The sequence below is a fragment of the Podarcis filfolensis genome (genome assembly GCF_964270895.1).
Source record: "Podarcis filfolensis genome assembly, chromosome: 13".
NCBI classification, from domain to species: Eukaryota; Metazoa; Chordata; class Lepidosauria; order Squamata; family Lacertidae; genus Podarcis; species Podarcis filfolensis.
The window spans coordinates 42,899,529-42,916,748 of record NC_139615.1 but is presented as its reverse complement, the minus strand read 5'-3'; the positions used below and the strand labels follow the sequence as shown (position 1 = coordinate 42,916,748).

The 17,220-nt window shown below is 45.7% G+C and overlaps 1 protein-coding gene across 4 annotated transcripts in view; it reads left to right on the top strand.

Moving 5' to 3' along the window:
• Positions 1–17,220, top strand: part of KCNH6 (potassium voltage-gated channel subfamily H member 6) — a 124,056-nt gene that overhangs the window by 63,387 nt on the left and 43,449 nt on the right. For 3 of the 4 annotated variants that reach the window (XM_083582455.1, XM_083582456.1, XM_083582457.1), the window contains 3 exons: positions 796–905; positions 9,116–9,434; positions 11,186–11,394. In XM_083582455.1, the coding sequence (XP_083438581.1) occupies positions 796–905; positions 9,116–9,434; positions 11,186–11,394 (638 nt within the window). The remainder of the gene's footprint in view (positions 1–795; positions 906–9,115; positions 9,435–11,185; positions 11,395–17,220) is intronic. The other variant, XM_083582458.1, reaches the window with a different exon arrangement.

Below are 17,220 nucleotides of genomic sequence, written 5' to 3'. Positions count from 1 at the left end.
CCTGTTAATTTGTTTGGACTAGCCGCTGCCCTGTAAAGGAACTGGCACAGTTGATGTCTAGATAGCAGCTGCCTGGCAAGCCAGCAAGCTCATCACCCAGAAAAATGCAGTGATCACCGGAAAAAGCCATTGTCTGAAAGCTGTGATGGAAGGGCGGGAATTTCCTCCCACAACAGTTTTGTCAAGAAATGGTACCATAACTTGGATCTAAAGATCCCCTTCCATACATATGAAGCCACTATTCTCCTTGTACAAGCAAGGCACCAGATAAAATTAAGCCGTAGCTAGAGATTCTGTCCTTCATATTCTATCATTAGGTGTGTAGCATGGAAAAGGGGTTGCTCTTCTGTCTTCCAGAGCAACACAGGAAGTATTTTTAGCTGCCAATTCTGGATGCCTCTTTAGTTTGGCATGTCTATGAATTCAGTTGCCTTGAGAAGCCAGCGAAGGAATACAAAGTCTATGTGGAGACGTGGAAGGAAAAGTCTCTAAGTGGACAACATTGCTTCTTCTCTAGAATTTGTGTTGTTGCCCAGAGACTTGGGACCGCCGTGGCTTCTTCTGAGACTTTCCTAAGCTTTTTGCCAGATGCGGCAAAACTAGCTGGTAGAACACAATGCAACTGTGCCAGCTGCGCATGTCTGTAGGTGTGCTTTTTAGTCTTTGAACCTGACTGTCCTTCCCCAGCCCCCCACTGCCTTGCCTGTTGCATGTTGCAGATAGGTTACATTTGGGTTTTTTTGTGTCTTTTTGTTTCGTGTGTGTGTGTTTTTTTCTTTTTCTTTTCTTAACAAGGTCAAAATACGAGCTTGAAGTTTAGTCTCCCGCCCCTACAACGTCTCACACTGCGGCGGAAATCTCTGACTGCCACTGAGTTTGATGGAGTAGCCATTGACTATGGAAAGGTAATCATTCACCGTAGACTTTGTATAATAATGATAAGCCCATCTATTTGGTTAGCCCCCACCCCACCCCCCACCCTGTTCCTCGGCTCTCCTGCTACACCTTCCATCTGCAAATTAGGGGAAAGAGCCAAGGTCTCCTTGCGGCTAGGCCAGGACAATGCGACAGGAGCAGTCAAAATCCTGGGAGGATAGGGCTTGAAAACATTCGATCCTGTCCGGCACATCCCACAAGGGCATGACACCACCTGTACCATACCAGGCTGCATCCAGATGTGTGGCTTCTAGTGCTACCCATTCATTGCTCTCCTCTGGCAAACTTCAAGCAAAATTGCAATTGACTGTCCTCCCTATGAGACTATTGTGCTTTCTCTGTGTTGACACATGTTCCATCCACACCACTGGGCATGGCATAGGCCCATTTGAAACTCAGCAAGCATCCACCAGAATTTAAATCTGCAAATAAAAATTACTAATTGAGCACTAATTTTTAAAATATTTTGAAAAAATAAAAATGGAGCTATTGAATGGCAACCGTTACGAAGATTATAGTGAATGTTTGAAGAGCAGATTCCCTTTCCTGATAAGGTCCCTGCCCATGTCAAAAGGACAGAAGAGTAGCACTGAAGTAATTTTTAAACATCATAGTGCCAGATTTCCGCAGTGGGTTTCCTGCGGAGATTGCACTGCTCTTTCATTCTTCTGGGGGGAAAGCTGGCATTTTGGGCATCTGAGAAAAGCTGGAAGAAGCATGGGGAAGACAATGATTGGCTGATGGCAATTCCGCACTAAGTACCGTATTTTTCGCTCTATAAGACGCACCAGACCACAAGACGCACCTAGTTTTTGGAGGAGGAAAACAAGAAAAAAATATATTCTGGATCTCAGAAGCCAGAACAGCAAGAGGGATCGCTGCGCAGTGAAAGCAGCGATCCCTCTTGCTGTTCTGGCTTCTGTGATAGCTGCGCAGCCTGCATTGGCTCCATAAGACGCGCACACATTTCCCCTTACTTTTTAGGAGGGAAAAAGTGAGTCTTATAGAGGAAAAAATACGGTATTTAGTGTAGAAGCACTCTCGGGACTCATCCACACTACTGCTTGTCTCATACCTAGAGATTACGGATCTGAGCAGTTTCCCCCTTGCTCTGCTCCTTTCCCAGGGAAAACCCGCTCTTTGGCGATAAATCAATACGAAAGGCAGTCCGCAGAGAACTTGAATTGCCGTTTGCTCTGACCGAGCTCTGGGGAGCGGTTTCCCGCTGGAGAAAGCAGCAGAACCAGGGGGACGCATGGATGAGCCCTCAGTCTCTGGCCTGTGGAAGCTGAGGCATGTTGTGATCCCTGAAGCTCCCGGTCTTTTGGGCATGCTCTTGCTGTTCCTGCGCAAAGGGAATGTGCAGGAGCTTCTCCCCTAAGCCTCCTTGCCTTGTGCCAGAGCAGTTTTCATTGTGGCGGCAGCTGAGGAGGGAAAACACGCCCCCCCAACACTTCTCCGATGAAAATAGGAATGTCCTATTATTATTATTATTATTATTATTATTATTATTATTATTATTATATTTATACCCTGCCCATCTGACTGGGGTGCCCCAGCTGGGTGCGGTGGCTTCCAACAGATATAAAAACATTTTTTTTAAAAAAACATTATACATAAAAAAATCCCCATACAGGGCTGCCTTCAGATGTCTTCTAAAGGAGATACCGTATTTTTCGCTCTATAAGACGCACCAGACCACAAGACGCACCTAGTTTTTGGAGGAGGAAAACAAGAAAAAAAATATTCTGAACCTCAGAAGCCGGAACAGCAAGAGGAATCGCTGTGCAGTAAAAGCAGTAATCCCTCTTGCTGTTTTGGCTTCTGGGATAGCTGCGCAGCCTGCATTCACTCCATAAGAGGCACACACATTTCCCCTTACTTTTTAGGAGGGAAAAAGTGAGTCTTATAGAGCAAAAAAGACGGTAGTTACCTATCTCCTCAAGGGTCACATAACTCCATACCCCCCCAACATTTCTCCAATGAAAACAGGGACGTCCTAAGGAAAAGCAGGACATTCCGGGATCAAGTTAGAAAGCAGGAAAGCTTCTGTAAATCTGGGACTATCCCTGGAAAATAGGGACGCTTGGAGGCTGTAGGGAAGAGTTAGACCTCCCCTTCTCAAGAGCGACAATCTAGATGAAAATCAGCCTGTTCTCTTGCCCACTGGTACCTAGTATTTAATGCTTTCCAACAACCAGATGTGTTTGGAATCCATAATGCTAAAGATGTCTGGTTTGAGCCTAAGCAGGCGCAGGCATTGAGGTTGATATGCTTTTAATTTAAGCCATTCTAAATCAGGCCATTAGAGGGCAAAGGCTACTGCCAAGAATGTCGCCAGAGCCGTTGTAGATGGGAAGTCGGGGTGTGTGTGCAAAAAGGCATGGGGCAGAATGGACTCTTGAACCTTTAATTTCTCTGCAGAGGAAGGAATTGTCCATCTGCACCTGCCAAAATACCCTAGTCTGCACAACTATTAAAGAACCAGGAGCCCAGTCCCCTTTTCATAGAATCATAGAAATGTAGAGCTGGAAGGGACGCCGTGGGGTCATCTAGTCCAACCCCATGCAATGCAGGAATCAATTTTGTATTTGGCCACCCTAGATCTGTGATTGGGTTCTCCTGCATTTTTAATATATATATAAAATAGTGGGTGGGAATTTGGAACATGGAACTGTGGGAAGAGGCTTTCTCGTCCTCTCTGTGCCATTTTCACAGTACACACACACACACACACACACCCCTGCTGCTGCTTGCTTGCAGCAGCTTTGGCGTGTGTGTGTGTGATTTTAATTGAGAAAATGGTCTGTGAGTGGAGAGGATTTAGAGGGGGGAGGGAGGAGAACCTCCCTTAGCACTGTGATCTTGATCTAATTCAGACTCCCTGCTGGCTGCTGTTATCTCTGTTTAGGAAAAAGAAAAAACAAGGGCAATCTGAATCATAGATTTCCTGAGGATATAACACAAAGCGCAGCAGTCACAGAATCTTAAAAGACAAAGAGAATTGTGTAAACGGAGTGGGGGACAAATTTGTGCTGGTTGATTAGAAAGGAGTTGTGGTGATAAAATTGCATCCCTTTTACCCAGGTAACTTCTTACAATCACATTTAGGCACGGACAAAAAGAACTAGAATCCAAACGCTGGCGAACCTATGGCAAACGTCTGCATGGCAGCGACGAGGCGCATGCGGCATCTTGTTACTCTTCTCTGCACTCTGAGTAAAAATATTAATTAATTAAAAATTAATGGTGCATTCGAAGTGAAAACAATTGTGCCTAGAATAGTTGCTAGAGAAAGAAGCAAGCCTCTTTTTAGCTCGTCATCAGTTGCTTGTTGAGAGAATGCTGTTATTCTGATCCTCCCGGCTGAAAACGTTCCAGGTAACACCAGACAAGAGGTTTCAGCTGCACTGCCAAAGGTTTTAGGTTTTGTTTTTTAACGAGGATAAAGAAACTCAGAGGATCGCTGCATTTTCTAGAGAGTAACTGGGCAGCTCTGGCGTTGCTTGAGGTGTTAGCTTTGGCTATTTGGAATACTATGCTTTCAAGGTATATAGGATGTAGATTTCCCATAGGTCCCTATCTAGATATATAGGTCCCTATAGAAGTCCCTATCTCTGCATCTCAAGGGTTCTAGACATGGGTAGAAGCAGTGGCGTAGCGTGGGGGGTGCAGGGGGGGCCGGCCGCACCGGGCGCAACATCTGGGGTTTGGGCAAATCCACGGGTTAGGGGGCACAAATCCACGGGTTAGGGGGCGCAAATCCACGGGTTAGGGGGCGCAAATTACTTGCCTTGCCCCGGGTACTGACAACCCACGCTACGCCACTGGGTAGAAGGCTACTCCCTGCCATTAAATGCTCAAGGCATGTTGAAAACAAAAGCACATGGTATTAGGAACAACACACCAAGGGAGAGGCTGGCAGATTGCATGACATTATACTGAGCTGCGAAGATCCCATGTCAGGGGTGGGGAGCCTGTGGCCTTGCAAATGCTGCTGGACTGCAGCTCCCATCATTCCTGACCACTGGCCATGCTGGCTAAGGCTTATGGGAGTTGGAGTCCAACAGCACCTAGAGGGCCACATATTCTCTACCCCTGCCCAGTGCTAATAGTACATGTCTTCTTCTTCCTCCTCTTCTCCTTCTTCTTCCTTCTCCTTCCTTCCTTCTTCCTTCTTCCTTCTTCTTTCCTTTTGGCTTGCTACAATATGGGGGTCAAACAAATTTTGCAGGCTTTCTTATAGATTCAGGTCATGCTAAGTCACCACCAAAACTAGTCCCCAGTACTGTTACCAGCATTGCTGTGATAGATTTATGTAGGTTTGATGTGACTGCCGCAGGAACGTATTGGCTGGTGTCAATTCCCCCAACTACCTGCTTTAAAATTATTTTTAGTGCATAATATCTTTTCTTGTCTTTTTTAAAGGTTCCTTAGGCTTGAAACTAACAAAACCAGAAACTTCCCATCCAGTATACTTAATTCAACCACTCCACGGAATTAGGAAAGGAGAATTCCATGGGAAGTAGGGAGCTAGCAGGCTTTTCACCTTACCTGGGGTAGTAGAGAACTGCACGGTATTGGAGAAATAGGAAGGTTAGGCTGTTGTTTCTGGGTTTGTTTGTTTTTTATTGAAAATATCAATAAAGGCGCTTGGTATCAGTATTTTCATAAACTCAGAAGGTGTCCATTTGTGCAAACAGACTTATTTCATTTTATTTTATCCAGCCCACCCTCAGTGGGATGAGAGTGGCATACATGGTTCTTTGCCACCCCCCATTTTATATTTACAACAACCCTGTGAGGTCGATTAGGCCCAGTGTCTCCCAGGGAGCATCATGGCTGAGTGAGGATCCGAACCCAGGTTGCCCTGGTCTGACACTGTGATAACCACTCCACCTCATTGGCTTGCTTATGTGATGATGTAATTTGGATAGGTATATTATTTGGTTAAAGAGATCAGGTAATCATTTAACTTCAGCAGCAGCAGTGCAGTTAGGTAACTTTAGATTTTAATGGTCTTGCATCAGGAACCCCTCTTTAGGTGGTAATGTCCAGCGTGCCCTGCTCTGTTTGGGGGAACCCTTTTCATCCTTCTGCAGAGTGTGACCCTAGATCTCTGGCCCCAAGTCTTGCCCTGACAGCCCCACTGAACATAAAAACAAATATATGAAATTTGTGTATGGAATGAACAGTGGCAGTACTTCTCTGGAGAACAGCAGTTCTAATGTGGAGGAACGATCTGAGTTTACACATCTTTTCAGGACCAGGGAAAGGGACATGGAGAGCCCAGTGACAGTAGGAAGAGGATATACCGTGTTTTTCGCTCTATAAGACGCACCAGACCACAAGACGCACCTAGTTTTTGGAGGAGGAAAACAAGAAAAAAAAAATATTCTGGATCTCAGAAGCCAGAACAGCAAGAGGGATCGCTGCGCAGTGAAAGCAGCAATCCCTCTTGCTGTTCTGGCTTCTGGGATAGCTGCGCAGCCTGCATTCGCTACATAAGACGCACACACATTTCCCCTTACTTCTTAGGAGGGAAAAAGTGAGTCTTATAGAGCAAAAAATACTGTATCAGTTGCAGTTTATCCCTCCAAGTGCCCTTGTGTGTGGGTTGAATACAGTTTAACAATCTCACCTTTGGCAGCAAAAATTAAAAGCATGGAAACTGGGCTGTTTTGAGCAACTCCAGCTATGAAGTGAACTGGATTCTCTTTCCTACCCTGCTTTGCAAAGAATCAGGCAACAACTTGTAAAGTTTAAAAATAAGAAGCATTGGTTCACAGCAACAGTAGCAGTCAACACGATGCAGGCAAAATACAGTACTTCTATTTACTGTATTACCAGTTTGGGCATGTGCCAAAAGCTGGAGCAAGCAGAGGTATGTCTGCACCCAACACTGGCCAAATGAAAAGGAGGGAGGAAGAAGCAGGTAATCACTACATGCTCCTTCCTCTCCAGGAGCAGAGGGGAAATGACATCACACAGAACCCTCTCTACCAATTGTATTTCTATGGTCTCGGTATCTGCCTATTGGCAGCGCAGCTCTGTGGGCGTAGCCCCTTCTCGTGCCAACTAGTAAGAAGATGCATTTGTTAGGTTTGACTGCTAATCTCCCACAAGTTCCTCCTGTGATATTGCAAGGGGGAGTGTGTATGAGTGGAAGCAGATTGTCGTTTTCTGCATGCTCACTGCATTAAAATTGTCCACGGTGCCTGGAAACCTGATTGTGGACTCTACCCAAGTTATGAGCAGATTGCTACCGCCATGACTGCCCCCATATATTGCTGTGTTCCTGCTGCAAACGACTGCATCTCCAGATAAACGGGCTTCCTTTGGAAAGGCTCCATTCTCCTTCCAGGACTGCATGATAGGGAAAGTTGCAACATGTCTTGCTGATGCATAACTGTTTTGGCACAGGTGGTGCTTCCGTTGTCTGGAGATCTCGGTGCATTCTGTCTGTCCACCACATGCACACACACCCCAAAGATATTGGGGTGGGGTAGGGATTCTCTTGCATAGATATTGCAGCCTGGGGAGGGGAGAAACCCCAGATGTCTTCATTTATTTAAAGCAAATCCCTTGGCTCATGTCACGGCATAAGCCCCAGGACTGAACCCCCCGTGAGCCAGGTCTTTCTCCCACCTGACTTATCTGCTTTATTGACTCAGATTTAGTAGGGGAGGCTATTGGCTTTTACTTCCTGAAGAATCTGTGCTAGCTGCAAACACATTCATTAGGAGCAAGCATACATTTTCTTTCCCCTCCCTATAATGATAATGAATTGATGCCCTCTGTAGCATTCCTTGCAACCAGCCAATATTAATCACACCACCTGTACATGAGCAACAACTGCTAGAGAGCTGCTTTCTTTACGGTAATGAAGGCACTATAAGCAGTGTAAAGATGCCAGGCCCTGGTAGTAGTGAATCTCATAAATGAACAGCATTTTAGTAGGAGGGAGACACCTTTTTTCACCCTTATTCCAGCCCCAGCCCCTTTTTTAAACTCTCGTAGAGACTGCATATGGCTAGTGTTTATGGACAAATGTGGCCACATGCAGGCAGACACCATGGACATAAAAAAGCCATTTTCTTGAAATACTTGTAGGTTGCCAGGATAAAACTGAAATTTAGCCATAGAAAATGCCGTGCTAGTTTCAATGATTACATTCCCTGTGGTCATATCGTGATTTCACCTATGGGAATATGTCTTAAAGAAAAGGTAACTGTAGGAGAATTGCAGGGAATATTGACTTCTTCTGACATTTTCTCAGTGGGGTGGGGGGACCTGGTTGCATCATTAGTGAAAAGTGAATAAGAACTAGAGGTATATTATTCCTTTAAAGTAATGGTGGCATGCAGTGTACTGATTATCAGAGTATTGTGTAGCGATTAATTCTCCCTGGGTCCGAGACCTTTTCTTGTTGTTCCGCGGCTGTGCCTTGAGGACAGATGATCTTACCCACTGACTCAGATCTTATCAAATGTACAGAAAAATCCAAAGACAGATTTTATTTAATCAAGCTTCAATTCATCAGGTAATATCAGATTTTCCCAGGCGACAGTGGTGGAACAACAACAAAAAAGACATTGGATTAGGAGGAATTACTCAGTACATGATATGGTCAAAATGTGGGTCAAGCGAAAGTGTGGATGAGCCTTGAGCTAAAAAACCAAGACGATCCTGGTTCAAATCACCTCTGACACTAAATCATTAGGTAGGCTTTAGGTAAGGCACTGGTCTCATAGTCTTATTGTCCCTATCTGTAATATGGGAGTGATAGTACTGACCTACCTAGAGAGCAGTTGGGAGGAGATTACTGAGATAATGCATGTGAAATGCTTTGAGTATGTGTAAATGTGAAGCACCAGTATCACATGGAACGATGCAAATTTATGTATATATTGCCTTGCATTCCTATCCTGCCTTTCTTCCATCATGGAACCAAAGGCATGGCCATGCATGAGGCTCCCAGGCAGCCAGTCACCCATCCAAATATTTGCAACCAGGCAGTGGAATGACTTGCGCTGAGAAGATACTCCAATGTGGAGATCAGCCCATTGCCCAGGACCTCCCATTCCTTTCTCCTTCCTTTGTTCCTCCCCTCTTCTGTTGCTTTTAAACATTCAAGAGCTCCTCTTAATGAAACACTTTCTTCCTGGCTGTCTTAAAGCCTGGAGGGGACTCCTTAAAGCTGAGGGAGTTGAAGACTGTGTCCATGGAGAACTGTGTCCAATCTGAGACTGAAGCACTGCTGGGGAAGGAGAGGAGATCGAGCCTGGAGACGGCATCTGACACTGAAGTGCGACACTCCGCCCCAGCGCAAGAGCTGCCTTCTCTAGGGCTCCGAGGGTCGCGCCCTGCCAGGGGTTTGGGCCGGTTCCATCTTGGGGGCAGCTTCCATAGCCTCCGCCAGGTCTCCTCCTTGGAGAGTTTGGAGGCTGCAAGGTCTGAGTTCCAGAGAAAATTCAGGGAAAGGAGGGCAAACTCAGGTAGGGGGAAAGCATGCATGCCCAAGTACTCATTCTAACTACTATGTGCCATTGGGCTGTTGTTGATTGTGTTCCCTTTTGGGGCCTGATAATCCTTGCAGAACGTGGCTAGGCATGGGGCTCCCCAATTTAGTAAGCTGACGACAGAGTTGTTATCTGCACACATGACAATGTCTAAACATTTCTTCCTTGGCTTTTAGAAAGCCCCTTTTTTGTAGGGAAACAAACCCACTAAAAGAAGTTCTTGCGTATCAAGGGTCCAGTTCATTGTATCGGTAGATCTCTCAACTGAATGTTGGGAGTTCTGAAGCAAACCAGAGTTCAGTTCCCTGCCCCTTATCCCTGTGCCCTACATACAGAAGGAGACAAGAAATGGAGAGGGGAAAGGCACATTCATTCCTGTGAGTGGGCAGGAGCAAATGGGAAACAGCTTCTGGCTCTCTTCCAATTTTGCTCCATGCCCCCAAACATATACTTGGTTGGCGAGCCTAAACAACAACCAGGAAATGTTAAATAGATGCCATAGCACAATTCATGATTTCAAGACACTGCAAATTAGCCAGGCCAGACCTACATCTTGGATAGGCCCTTATTTTTAATCTGGCACCTCACAGGTCTCTTTTTAATATTCATAAAAATACTCAATGAGCAGCCACCCCGCCACTGCCAAAAGCGATGGACCAAATAACCTCTGTGATTATAAAGGTAAAGGGACCCCTGACCATTAGGTCCAGTCGTGGCCGACTCTGGGGTTGTGGTGCTCATCTCACTTTATGGGCCAAGGGAGCCGGCGTACAGCTTCCGGGTCATGTGGCCGGCATGACTAAGCCACTTCTGGCGAACCAGAGCAGCGCACAGAAACACCGTTTACCTTCCCGCCGGAGCCGTACCTATTTATCTACTTGCACTTTGACGTCCTTTCGAACTGCTAGGTTGGCAGGAGCAGGGACCGAGCAATGGGAGCTCACCGCGTCGGCGAGGATTCGAACTGCTGACCTTCTGATCAGCAAGTCCTAGGCTCTGTGGTTTAACCCACAGTGCCACTCGCGTCCCTTTCTGTGATTATAGTTGGCACCATAATATTCTCCAGCTTGTGGCGAAGCCAGAATTATTTAATTTAGAAGGGGAAGTGACCAGCCCCTTGACATTAACAGTACAGCAGGCAGCATTAAACTGGGAGGGAGCGGAAAGGGACAGAAGTTTGAAGAATATCTGCTCCTGGGTTGATTCCACAAAATTATGTATTTTATGACCCTTATCACTTGTGTAACATATTTTCAACTCTTCTTGTATCTGTTAGGGATTTGAGCAAAATGCCCACTACCATCTATTTATACTAAACTTGATAGGGAGGACTTTACAACAGGGATGGGGCCAATGTGACCCTCTGGATGTTTGACTAGACATCCCACCATCCTTGACCAGAGTTGAATTTTGCCATATTGTCACTCGTTTCACAGTGCTGTTTCCCTAATTCAAAGTATCACCACCTCACAGAATAGAATATAGGTCCCTTATCTCAAAACTTTATATTTCTGGTAAATACCACCAAAGCAAAACTGCAGTGTCCCATATGTTGGGGGGCAAGAATGATCTCATGATCCTGTTCTCCTGTCTGCTTGGCAGTAGAAAGTGAGTTGTTCTGACTTCCTGCATATGTGGAGTTCTAGGCACTGATGCCATCAGTTGTGAATTTTATTGACAAGCTGGCGATGAAATTTTAATTCCCTTCCTCCCTGTTTCCCCTTCAGAGGCGTCCCATGTCAAGCCCAACCAGAATTCCACCTCAGACTCCGACCTTATGAAATACAGAACAATCAGTCAGATCCCCCAGTTCACCCTCAACTTTGTGGAGTTCAACCTAGAGAAACATCGCTCAGGCTCTACCACGGAGATTGAAATCATCGCACCCCACAAGGTGACGGAGCGCACGCAGAACGTCACCGAAAAGGTCACTCAGGTATGTGGATCCCTCAACATTCCAACCACCAGGTTTAGAGTGCAGGAGCCAAAGGTGAATTGATGCCAGGACAAGAAGTAGGCCAAAATGATACAAAATAAAATGAAACAAGGAAGAATGGAGAAGATGTATCCTTAACCGCTTCAGCTATTAACCTAGTCTTTAAATATCTGGATTATCACCTACTTGGACATACAGGAACATAGGAGGGAAATGTGAGAGCACACGAGGGCCACAAGCTTAGATGGTGTTCGGTGCATTTATTATTACTATTATTCTTGTTATTATTATTATTATTGTTATTATTATTATGGATTAGACAGCAGTAGCAAGATCCATAACTTTGTTTAATCCAGGGGTGGGTGACCCTCCAGGCTTTGTTGGATTACAACTCCCATCAGCTCCACCATGCATGGTCAGGGTTGGTGGCAGTTGTTCTCCAACAACATCTGGAGGAATGAAGACAGAGAAACCAGTAGGAGAACACTTCAATCTCCCAGGACATTCTATACAAGATCTCAAAGTAGCTGTCTTATTACAAAAGAATTTCAGAAATAGACTGGAAAGAGAAGTTGCTGAATTGCAACTTATTACCAAACTTAAAACCATGGAGAGACCTGATCTGAATAGAGACATTGGATTCTTATCTCATTATATAAAGCTATTGTTAGCCATCTCACCCCTTGCTTTTTCCTGTAAGACCAACTGCAGTCGTTAACAGTCATCAACCACCCATTCCCACCACCCTTCTGAGTAATACCCCTCCCCACCCTCTCACTATATATAAGGGTCTGGTGACTTCTGTTTCGGTGTATCTGAAAAAGTGTGCATGCACACAAAAGCTCATACCAATAACAAACTTAGCTGGTCTCCAAGGTGCTACTGGAAGGAATTTTTTTTATTTTGTTTCGACTACGGCAGACCAACACGACTACCTACCTGTAACTAGAACATCTGGAGGGTCAAAGGTTTCCTCACCCAGCCCTGGATTAAACAAAGTCATGGATCTTTGTACTGCTGTAGTTGCTCAAGAGAAACTCCCATGTTCAGGGACAGTGTATCCCTGAGTACTAGATGCTACATACAAAAAACATGGGCAGGGCCAACTTCTTACTCACCTGCTTTGGGGCTTCCTGGAGGCACCCGGCCAGCTACTGTAGGAAAGAGGACTAAACTGAGTTTTAGTTTGGTCCAGGAGGGCATATCTTACACTTTTAATAGCAATGGCAGCCTAGTGGACTTCTCACCCATTTGACCTCATGAGGTTGGTCTTAAGTTTTGCTGGGCACATAGCTCCCCCTAAACTCTTTAAAGCAACCTCTAGGGCATGGTGCTTTCTCAGTGCATTGACTTAGACTTTGTATGGGTTGGTGCCAGGGAGCAGGGAGGACAGGAACGGTTGCAGCACAGGAGCTGCTGCTAGGCAACAGGATTGATGCCTGATCAGTAGCGACACCAACTTGTCAATACTGGGTCATTAGCTGGCTGGAGGTGACAGGATTAGAGCTGACAGGACATTGCTGAAGGCTGGACAGAAAGGGCAGAGTCTATGAACGCTCTGCTGTCGTGGATCTACCACAGTCATCATCATGCCAGTAAACATCAGCCATTAGTTCTGCAGGCGAAAAAGGTTCTAGGAAGATGCCCCAAGATCCTTAGGTAAAGGCACAGGATCTTGATAGCGTGTGGGTCACATAAACTAATATTCAGTTCATATGGAGAGTCTTAGAGATTGCTCCCATCCCCAGCATTTGTGGGCTCATAAGCATACACGCAGTTTCGCTAGACAGCTTTTCTCAAAGCTGTGGGGGTTGCTATGAAATCACAGTGCGTAGCTCGCCAGTCTGCTGATTAAGGTAAAGGTAAAGGGACCCCTGACCATTAGGTCCAGTTGTGACCGACTCTGGGGTTGCGGCGCTCATCTCGCTTTACTGGCCGAGGGAGCCGGCGTACAGCTTCCGGGTCATGTGGCCAGCATGACTAAGCCGCTTCTAGCGAACCAGAGCAGTGCATGGAAATGCTGTTTACCTTCCCGCCGGAGCGGTACCTATTTATCTACTTGCACTTTGACGTGCTTTCAAACTGCTAGGTTGGCAAGAGCAGGGACTGAGCAACAGGAGCTCACCCCATCGCGGGGATTCGAACCGCCAACCTTCTGATCGGCAAGTCCTAGGCTCTGTGGTTTAACCCACAGTGCCACCCACCACCCACGTCTGCTGATTAGCAAGGAGCATAAAGAGCTGTTTGACAGTGGAATAAACTCCCATGGAACATGGTGGACTATCCATTGGCGTTTTTTAAGATGGCCACCTGTCATGGACAAATTAGTTGAGATTCCTGCATTGCAGTGGTTTGGGCTAGACGACCCTCAGGGATACCTTCCAACAATACAGTTATGTAATTCTATGAAAGAAACAGGGACGCGATGGCGCTATGGTCTAAACCACTGAGCCTAGGGCTTGCCAATCAGAAGGTCGGTGGTTCGAATCCCCGTGACGGGGTGCGCTCCCGTTGCTTGGTCCCAGCTCCTGCCCACCTAGCAGTTCGAAAGCACATCAAAGTGCAAATAGATAAATAGGTACCGCTCTGGCGGGAAGAGAAACAGTGTTTCCGTGCGCTGCTCTGGTTTGCCAGAAGCGGTTTAGTCATGCTGGCCATATGACCTGGAAGCTGTCTGCAGACAAATGCCAGCTCCCTCGGCCTATAGAGCGAGATGAGCGCCACAACCCCAGAGTCGTCCATAACTGGACCTAACGATCAGGGGTACCTTTACCTTTTTATGAAAGAAACAGGAAAGAATAGAAACCCTGTAGGGTCCCCACCATTTCACCAGTGTCTCAGTCTTTATTTTTTAAAGGGCATGGGAGGAAGGAGGCTGTTCACACAATCATAGGATGTTGCTGCTCAACCCATGATGAGTCAGCTGGGTGCATCAGACACCATGTTATAATATTATGCTTCTGGTACACTTTCCTGCTGGCATGCCAAAGGCCAAATTCTGCTCATGCTGGTGGATGCATAAAACTGGCAAAACTCTAGACTTCTCGCATGCGGAAATAGGTTTGAGAAGGTCCGCAATTGTAACTGACAGAAAGTACGAAGGTTTGGGGTTCCTATTGAAATGGAGCTGAAGAGCGTAGATGGGAGTAGTATTGGTAGCGGTTTCCTCAAACGTGGCCCTGACTTGTTCCCCATTTGAAGAGGCTTTTCGCCGTGCCCTCCTAAAACACGTGAGCAAAACACATTTAACGTTGTGATGATTCTGCAAGGAGGTGTTGGCAGCTGGTAGATCAAACTGTGGGTCTTCCCTGCAAAATGTGTGTGGCATTTGTTCTGTGTGTTTTGTATTTCATTCCATCTTGGCCACATTTCACCAGGTGCATTCTTCTAAAGAGGAAAAAGATCACACCGGATCCAGCCTTGCACTGAAAGTTGGTATCTAGGGTAAATGTATGTCTGGGAGTGGCCACTGAGACCATATAACACCGGTCTTGAAAGACCTTCATTGACTCCCAGTATGTTTCCGAGCACAATTCAAAGTGTTGGTGCTGATCTTTAAAGCCCTAAACAGCCTCTGCCCTGTATACCTGAAGGAGTGTCTCCACCCCCATTGTTCAGCCCGGACATTGAGGTCCCGCTCTGAGGGCCTTCCGGTGGTTCCCTCACTGCTAGAAGTAAGGTTACAGGGAACCAGGCAGAGGACCTTTTTGGTAGCCCTCCCATCGGATGTCAAGGAAATAAACAACTATCTGACTTTTAGAAGACAACTGAAGGCAGCCCTGTTTAGGGATTTTTTTTATGTTTGATGCTTTATCATGTTTTTAATAATCTGTTGGGGGCTGCCCAGAGTGGCTGGGGAGGCCTGACCAGATGGGCGGGGTACAAGTATTATTATTATTATTATTATTGTTGTTGTTGTTGTTGTTGTTGTTGTTGTTGTTGTTGTTGTTATTATTATTATTATTATTATTATTATTATTATTATTAATGATGGAAAACAGGAGAGAGGGTCGTGGTATTTGAAGAGTTTCCAAAAGTACTACTAACTAACCCCTGCTTACCACATGCATGCAAGTCAGGAAGAGTGTGTGCCTGTGTGCCTGTGTAGTGTATTTCTGAGTGTGATCACAGCTCTTTCCCACCATTCTGGGGAGTGATGTAAGCAGCCCAGTGTCTAGGCTAGGGAGCACTGCACCACTCCCCTCTCCCCTCCCTGAGTCTCGCTCCCCGGCTCACACAGGCAGCACTTACTTCCAACACAGAGAGAGAAATGAGTCTGAAACTCAAGCTGAAGCCGGTGAGTGATGAGAGAAAACGGTTTGGAGGGGCTGGGTGTGTATGTGTCGGGGCTTAAGCGTTGTTCTTTACACAGGGAGGACAAAAAAACTTATAATGGAAGCTGGTCATAAGTCAGATTTTCAGGGGGCGAGCATCCTTCATTTTCCATGCAAACCTCACTGCTGTTCTGGGCCCCCTTCTGCACAGGTAGGATAATGAGTTGTCACTATGCCAAGGCTCAGGTAGGCATCAGAATATCATCAAGAATTCATTGGTGATGATGTCTTCCTGCAGGGTGAGACTCAGTGCAAAAGGACAAGGGACTAAAGTCCTACCCCACCATTTGCCAAAACCCCCAGTTATTAGGTTTGCGGGACTCCTCTCAAACCCCCGCCACTTATTTCTCTGCGGCACGGCTCTCGGATTTTTCTAAACCTTAGAGCATTTGAATGAAGACACTTGGTGGGCAAAATAGCACTGGGCGCACACTCCCTGTGGCATTTGCTGCAAACTCCTCTAACTGTTTCACTCATTTTTATAGCACTGTGTGGGTAATGATCTGGATGAGGGAGAACTTCGAGGCTGTTCACATTTAAAGGCAAATTTGTCCATGAAACAATATGAGAGCCGAAACAGCCATCCTTCAAAACTTGCACTTCTCTGAAATTTGCAGCGCAATTCTCCAGCAAAATAATGTGTACAAACATGCATAGAAATTGGGTAAAGTGTGCATGTGCATGTACATGTACCGGTGAAAGATAAGATGCGGAGATGGTTTGTTTTGGGGGGAAATTGCTTTGCAACGTTGTGTATATCAGGCAAAATTGCATGCAGAAATTTGCACTAACATGCTGACGAATTTTCACGAGGGCTTTGCTAGAAAAAGAAATCTACAAACTGATTTGGAAATGTGGGGACCTGAACTTAAGGGTGGAAAAATGAGAAGCTGAGAGAAACCAAAATTGACACATTCACTCATCCCTATATTGCAACACACGTTTCCCCCGATTACATAGGAAATTGCTTGTTGCGGGGTCAACACTGTGAACATTATTCGGGTGTAGAGAGAGTTTATCAGTGGTAAACTGAGAAAAAGAAGAAGAATCCCTTTTTAGAAACTACACATACTGATCAGGAAGTTCTGCTTATTTCTGGAGGTGATTGAGGAAGAGGGTTTGGAAGAGGAATATAAACATCTTATTCATAGTATCCATGTAGGTAATGCCGTACAAACCTCAGGAATGCCTTCCTTTTTCATGTGCTTCTAGAAGGATAATATTAGGTAGTAAAGGGGCATAGAGAATATGCACAAGTTCTTTATGTTTCTGAAAGATTTAACCTCTTAAGAATGTTAGGAATAGTACTCCATAAATGAAAAAAGAGCATTCGCTAAGAGGGCAAGGCAAGCTGAGCACTTCGGTGAAACTGTGCGCATTTGCAAAGGAGTGGGGCAAGGGTAAGAAGGAAGTCAAAAAGCAAAGACAAACCATTGATGAAATAATGCAATATGAAAACATTAAGAGAATGGAATTATGCCGCCTGGGTGTT